This window comes from Montipora capricornis, chromosome 11 (genome assembly GCF_036669925.1).
Source record: "Montipora capricornis isolate CH-2021 chromosome 11, ASM3666992v2, whole genome shotgun sequence".
Lineage (NCBI taxonomy): Eukaryota > Metazoa > Cnidaria > Anthozoa > Scleractinia > Acroporidae > Montipora > Montipora capricornis.
Window position 1 is genome coordinate 30,078,773 of NC_090893.1, and position 7,500 is coordinate 30,086,272.

At 43.7% G+C, this 7,500-nt stretch overlaps 1 protein-coding gene and 1 pseudogene across 1 annotated transcript; one reads left to right on the top strand and one right to left on the bottom strand.

Annotated features, from left to right (window-relative positions):
• Nucleotides 1-315, bottom strand: part of LOC138023335 (uncharacterized) — a 1,014-nt pseudogene extending 699 nt beyond the window's left edge.
• Nucleotides 316-803: 488 nt separating this feature from the next.
• On the top strand, nucleotides 804-1,820 carry LOC138023337 (serine/threonine-protein kinase PknA-like). Its single transcript, XM_068870349.1, has one exon. The coding sequence runs from the start codon at nucleotides 804-806 to the stop codon at nucleotides 1,818-1,820; it is 1,017 nt and encodes a 338-aa protein (XP_068726450.1).
• Nucleotides 1,821-7,500: the final 5,680 nt, after the last annotated feature.

The window sequence follows — 7,500 nt, forward strand, 5'->3', positions numbered from 1 at the left end:
ATATTGCATCTATTGATGTTTGATTTTATCTTTGATTTTGTTTGAAAGAGTTAAGGAGCTTCTACTTACCCTTAGCTTTGGAATGAAGGCATGAATTGATACTTTCTACGATGCCAATTAACCACTGCTTATAGCTTTCATGGCGGCGTCCTTTTCTAGTTCTTCCTGGAAGCTGTATCATACACTCGCCATCATAAAACAGCAAAAATTTAATAGCTCGTGCTCCACCGTGCTTTGTACCTCTGTGCTTCAGAAGTGCAATCGTTGTATTTTTTCCGAAGGGCACACGTCGCAGCGCGTTTTATAAACAGCCATTCTCTGACAATGCACTAAATTGGGCTTTAACTTTCCACCGGAAGGACGCTCTCAAATGACTAATTGTAACACACTAAATGTGTCATTGTTACCATGTGCACATTTTACTTCTGAAGGGTAGGGTAGGAAGCCCAAATAACGAAAAGAAAATAATTGTCCTACAAAACAGTACCCGAAAAGCAAATCCTTTTGTAAAAAAGCAAATTGAAGAAAGATCTTTTCATTTAGGAAAATATGACAAAAATGATACTTTAACTAGACATTTTGATGGCCTAAGACATTTCGGAGTTAACTCCACCCCAGCACACAATCAGTATTCCACCAAACGCTGCGATAGGGGTACAAGCGAATATACCCCACGTGTGTCGATCACTCCACTCCAAATTTTTCATGAGAACTCGTTTACTGTTTTTATAGCTTCAATTTCGTCTTCAAGATTTGTATATATCGTTCCATAGTGTGAATATAGTTTGTTGGCTTCGACGAAAATGGCTAGAAACAAACGAAAGAATTTAAATGACCGCGAAAAAATGATAGGACTGCGAATCGCGGCAAAGAAACGCTGGAGACAAAGGAAGAGAAACCTGAAGAAATGTGCAAAAAATGCTCTTGAGGTAGCAGGTCCGTCTGGTAGCTGGCAGCCACCGCAGATTAAAAGCTCTGTTGATGCTGTTGCTGCTGGGCCAAAACTACCATTGCCAGGACCTTGTACGACTAAGCCCGGGCAGCCTGATAAATCGAAAAGCGTAGTTGTTAGGCCTTGTGAAGAAACCCAGCAGCTCAGAAGACTGGCCAAAGCCTTAGAGAAGCCTGCAGATACGCACGGCATCAAAGAAATCGATCCATCAGAGATCATAAGGTCAGGAAAGACACTGGGTTCTGGAACCTTTGGTGTGTGCTATCTGGCACAGTACAGGGGGATCACAGTGGCCGTAAAAGAGTACCGTAACAGATCAGAATCTTCTTCGGTCGCTGAAAGAAAAAGAGAAGTTTTTCATGAAGCTGGTATGATCAATCATTTAGGTGATCACTGTGGATTGCCTTTACTTTTTGGAATCATTACCAAGACAATGCCTTTCAGACTTATCACGCAGTTCCACGGCCATAAACGCCAAAGCGTCACCTTAAAGAAGGGGTTAAGACACATGAAGTTAGACAAACCATCCTGGCATTGGATTCTAGAGACTATTATACAGGCAATTGATCATATTCACAAGGCTAGAGTGCTCCACAATGACTTGAAGTCAAATAACATTGTTTTAGAAAAACGTAAGCAACAATGGAATCCCGTTGTTATTGATTTTGGGAAGGCGAGATTTATGAGCAAACCGAAGCCATTGATGTCTTTGTCTGCTTCTGCACAGGAAAATTACAAAAAGCAGTACCCACACATCGCCACCGAAATTGTTAACGGAACAGGACGTCAAAGTGTGGCGTCGGACGTGTTTTCACTGGGAAAAATTGCGCTTGCAATTTTGGACTTATTGCCAACTGCAACTGCCTAGTCTCGGCGCAAGGCGAAACAAATGACATCAGACGATCCAGCAAAACGTCCAGCATTGCAAGAACTATCTGCTGCTCTATAAATGCGAAACTCAGTAAGCAGGTTAAAACGTTAATGTGCTGCAAACGTTCATTTTTGGGCCGTTATTTTATTCTTAAATGTTTGTTTGAAATCGATGATTGCGGTTTCTTGCCAAAGAACGTGACGACAATTTGTTATGGAATTTTATTATCCTTCAGTTATGTTTCGCTGACTGAGGCTATGAATCCAGCTGTGTAAATAGGTTGTTCACTTTGCCATATAATTGTGTTAATTTATTTCATTACTTGTTCTTAAATTTTTGCATTTAATTTTGTTTCTTTGAAAAATACTTTTCTTGTTATAATGATAAAGAAGATGTTTCGAGTTTGTTCAGAAAAAGCGTGAAGACTATTTGTTCTATAATTTATTCTCGACTGTAAATTTGGTAAACAGGTTTGTAACTTTACTTGAAAGCGATATGTATTAGGTCATTGATGAAACTGAGAAGTATATTTGAAATAAGGATGCGTTCTTTGTGGCCTCGAAACCCCTTAAACACTCACGATGACGCTAAAAATCCTCGCGCGAACAGTCTGGGAAATGTTCCTTTTTATGTCTGGTGTTGTCATTTTGTTGTCATAAGTTTCTCACAGCATGCGCGTAGTCCGTAAAAAGGTGTCGGGGATAACATTATTAATGACAGCTTTCTCATGCTTCGCTCCAACCAGACGTGCAAACTGAGGATTCATGTTACTGATCTTAATTACCTTAGCGGAGATTCAGTCTCCGCGAAGGGGATTAGTGTAAGTTTTTTTCTTGGGCTAAGCTCGTCATGCAAACATTTAAAAAACATTTAAAACATTTAAACAAGCAAACAAACAAACATTTAATGATTAATGCTTTGGTGCGCAATAAAAGACAATACACACAACTTGGGCGTAGACGAGGAGCAGGGAATGTACTGGCAAGGCGCGGATAAAACCCACGGCCGGTATGGACCACCGGATGAGGGGCCTCGGCAACTAGCCGAGGGGGTGCCTCATGCCTGTATGTGCAAGGCGGGCATAGTGGCTGGCATAATGTCCTGGGGCCAAGTTAACCCAGTCCAGCAAAGTAACAATATGCCCCCTCCCTAACGGGGCTTCAGCACAGGGCTGAAGGGGTGCTGCAGACGGCAATTCCCTGCCCAACACGCCGAGATAAACGAGGAGTGCCCTGTGCGAAGCCCATTTAGTGGTTTTGCTCCCAATTTGACAGGGAGAAAAAAAATGACCCCATCTCCACGGAGTTCCAATAGCGAAAAGCAAACATTGCCTGCCCCAAAGGTGAAAGGAGAGAACCGACGAGTGGAGATAGGGGTCGAAAGTACGACATGAGCATAAAAACCAAAGCCAGTGGGCATCGCATAGAGACCCATATTTACCTCCATGAATCTTGAAGTCTCCACCAGGCGCAGTGCTCATGGCATTTCCAATGTGTTTGATAGTGTCCAGAGACAATCCTGTTGATCTGACTGGAAGAGTCGGAGAGTAGCCTTTCTTGAAAAAACCTGTTTCAATGCATATCGCATTAGTTCATTGCGAGACATAACGTGACCAGTCCGAATCCTTAGATAAACCTTCCTCTTTCTCCTGTATACGAACGACAATTTTTTGCTTACTATGGTGATTTAGCCAACTCCAAACATGGCAAACTCCATTCCAGTTATCATAGTTAATAGAGAGGACTGGTTTGGAAGCTCGGCAAACATAAAAGAAGCAAACAAAGATGCCAAGATTTAGTTTGGAAAGTCCACGACCGTGCACAATCTTTTGTTTTGCGCTCATACACTATGCATGAATTACGTAACCAACACGTTTCTATTGGTTAGTTCCTCAGTACGGAGTGCTCCCTAACGGGGATAGGACCCTCGCACAAAACAATTAACTGGAGGAGATAGGACCCTCGCACTAGACGTTTGAATGGAGGGGATAGGACCCTCGCACAAAAAATTTGAGTGGGGGGGATAGGACCCTCGCACAAAACATTTGACTGGAGGGGATATGACCCTCGCACTAAACATTAGACTGGAGGGGATAGGACCCTCGCACAAAACATTCGACTGGAGGGGGTAGGACCCTCGTGCAAAACATTTCTGTCCAAATAGTCATTTGCAATAGTACTACAAGAACGTCAGAGGGCAGAAAGCCCAAGGAAAGAGAATGTCACAGAAAGCCCTCAAGTGCCGAATGGGCCTTTTTTCTTTTTTGTTTTAAAGGAGAAACATGGCATTAAGCTTAGGATAGTGCCTTCACCCATGTGATGGCTGGCATGTGCCTGAAAAGGGAATTAAAGGCAATCGTATCGAGGAGAAATGAGTGTGGGGGGAGTGCAAACGCACACAGCAGGCTTCCAGGGGGATGCCAACATGATTGCTGTACCCATAGGTGAAAACACTAAAGGTTCAGGACGATACAGCAAAATATGAATAAAGTTATCCAAGGAACTGTCATAGATCATTACTGATTGTTAGAAAAACCCAAGTTTGAATGAGATACTCAAGTGCTCCCAAGGATTCCAGGGGCTTGTTAGCAGGAGGAGCCAGAGGCCAATGACTGAGGAACCTGACATATTGTTTCCTTTGGAGTCCTGATGTAAGCTTGGTATGTGTTAGAATTCCAGCGACCCAGAATTTGAAGAGCCAGTTGAAAATGCCAGTGGTTCCGCCGGTTATAGCAGCACCAATACTAAAGCTCTGAGAGGCAGAGGAGGAGCTGTCATTGTCACAGAGGTTTAAGAGAGGAGGGAACAGACCGATCACATTCCACCATTCGAGAAAACGCTGCCACAAGACAACATCTTCCAGAGCTCCCTGTTAAGGAAAAAGACCTGCCATAGTTTGGAGACTGTGGGTTAGGTTGGTTATGAGTTGCATTATCAGGCTTCTGGGTGGGGAACCTTTCAAGAGAACTCTGAGGACCCGGATGAGGGACGGGAGATCATGCAGAAAAACGAGCCCTTTTGGAGACCATCGGAAAGGACAGTGCGGGTTCTCATTAAATGATGCTCATGGAGCCTAGCCTGCATTTGGACAGAGTAAAGCATAATTTCGGTAAACTCCAGAACTTGGGTAGGACAGGTTTTTCTCGGGGGAGGGGAAAAAATCAACTCGATGAAGTCAAGGGGGGAGGGGTGGGGGTAAGAATCTAACGCATGGCTGTTGCACAGAGGGAGGGGGGGAGGTGGTGGAACAATGAAGAAATCGTCCAGAATGTGTAGAAGCCCCCACCTAAAGCCGGCAACCGTAAAACCTCGCCAGCTACTCCCTAAGTTAGCGCCGCCTACTTTTTCTACAAGCTCACCTATTCACTTCGATCCACTTCCATTTATTCAAATTCAATAAAGCAACTAGAATAACAAGAAATCTTCCACAGTACGTTCTACTCTCTTTCGGACGTTGAATATTTTTATGAAATCCTAGTAAGTTGCACTCGCCTTTGCCACTCGCCGATGCGAAAACATTGTCCCACAACCTGGCCATGTACAGCTTCGTGTTAGCAGACGTCTGTTAGTGATGTTGATGCCCAAACGGCCGGAAAAAAAAAACCACGTCCGGGCTCCTAGATTTCAATTCTTTTCAAAGTTTTAAACATTTCCAAAATTTATTAAAAAACCCCTGAATGAGGATGATTGAAGGGGTCTTTAAATAATGCGTAACGAACCACTCAAAGGATACGGAAAGCTGAATAAAAATGAAGGGGCACTACGTAGGCCAACGGGAAGGGCTTTGTCAAGGTAGTAGTGGTCTTTCCGGGCCATTCCCAGGAGATCCCTCAGGGGTGAATGGGGATTATTCTGGAGGCAGGTTACGGTGTCTGAAATTGCGCCTACCTGGTTGCTAATGCGATTAAAAAATTGAGTACTGGCGACCAGAATTTCACAACTGGTCGCCAGTGGGCGACCTATTGTTAAGGTCAGATCTGTTTGCCAACAGGTGTCTTACTTTTTATCCTGCGACTGTTTTTGAAATAGAAATGAAGGCGTTTTTCCGTTAACAACCTCCACAACGTCACAAGCCGTCGTTTCTCATAAAATATGTATTGCAGGGGGAAAAACGACTCAGTAAAGAGATTCAAGGACTGGTGTGAGAAATTTAACATTATGGCGGCTTGTGTTAGACAGGGTGTGATTAGTGTTTCCGTAGGTGAAATTTTCTACAAACTAGGGGGTAGATAGATTTCATTATTACATGTACATTCGAGATAGGATACATTTTCTCTCCCAAATGTGCGCTTTTGAAAGCGAAAAGATAATGCGTGACACATAGACAAGACCATGCGGTCGCTGCTTTCTGGTATACATAAAACAGGTCAAATTGCACAAGTTAATTTGGACCCTGGGTTAGATGTCTGTTTTGAAGGGGGAGGTTTGTGGCTGTTTTCCTACGAAAGTCAACATCATAGGAAGGCCATGCCAAGCCCGCAACTTCCTTTGGGTAATCGAATAGTCGCTTGATAGGAGAACATCTCTACCGCCCTTTGGAAAAAGAAGTGAGAAGTGCAGAACAACATACAGAAAATGCCGACAAGAATCGAGCTGGGCTTACTTTTTCCGAGAGGAGGGAAGAACGCTTTGTGGTTTACCGATTAAGGAAATGGAAAGCCCGGGAAGGTCGTTGTCTGAAATGCGCGAGTTTTCTGTCAGCACCGCGTCAAACTCAACATACTCACCCTTTAATGTTGCGTGTTTATTTTTGGTTGAAACATGTACTGATAACGGCGACTGTCCTTGAAAAATGGGGAAGGAATGTTGTTGCTGGCACTGGGATGGTTGAAAAGGCTGGCGATGAAGTCGAAGTCGTCGGTGAGTAGCAAATGGCGCGGTGTTTGTCGAGGTTGCACAGATTGAGGCGGAGGCTCTTGAGGTTGGAGCAGGAACTGATTTGGCGGTAGATTCGTCGATTTTCGGCCACGATGATGGAAATAAGAGTGGCTAACGTGGTTGGGGACGTGTCTATAAGTGAAGCTCTTCTTGCTTGGACGCCATCTTGGAATAAAATTTGACCGTTTTGACCGCTGTTTCAAGCAGCGCATCGTCAGGGATTGTGACAGTTGCTGGTGGATCTAAATAGGATGAAACTTCTTCAGCAGAAACACTGGAAGGAAAGGGGTTCACGGTGGAGCGTGAACGTTTCTCTGCTGGTCAGATGGACGCTTGGTGTACGCCAGCTACAAGATAGTGCGGAAGGATCAACGGTGTGAGGCCGTTCAATAAATTGTTCCCGAGTTCCAGTAATAAATAAATGGTTTGAGGTAGCAGGGAGCGTAAAAAACCACGTTTGTGAGGTCAGCAAATTCCCCAGCAAAGATTAAATTGCTGAACGGAAAAAACAGAACTAGTTGAGCTTTGGAAATGTCAAACTGAGAAGGCTCGCATGGCGGGATGAATGAAAGAGCCAAATAAGGTAGTCACGTGATGGGAAGTCACGCTCTCCTCCCAAGCGCTGCCCAGTATTTGCTTACCAGCATTAACATCTATTTTATTCTAAAATATCATATTAGCATTGTAATTAAGATTGTTTTATCTATTTCTTTGTTTGTTTCCTACTTTAAATTGTGCATTAACGATGAACTGAGCAAATAAAATTCTATTCTATTCTATTCAAACAAACCAGATTGCAC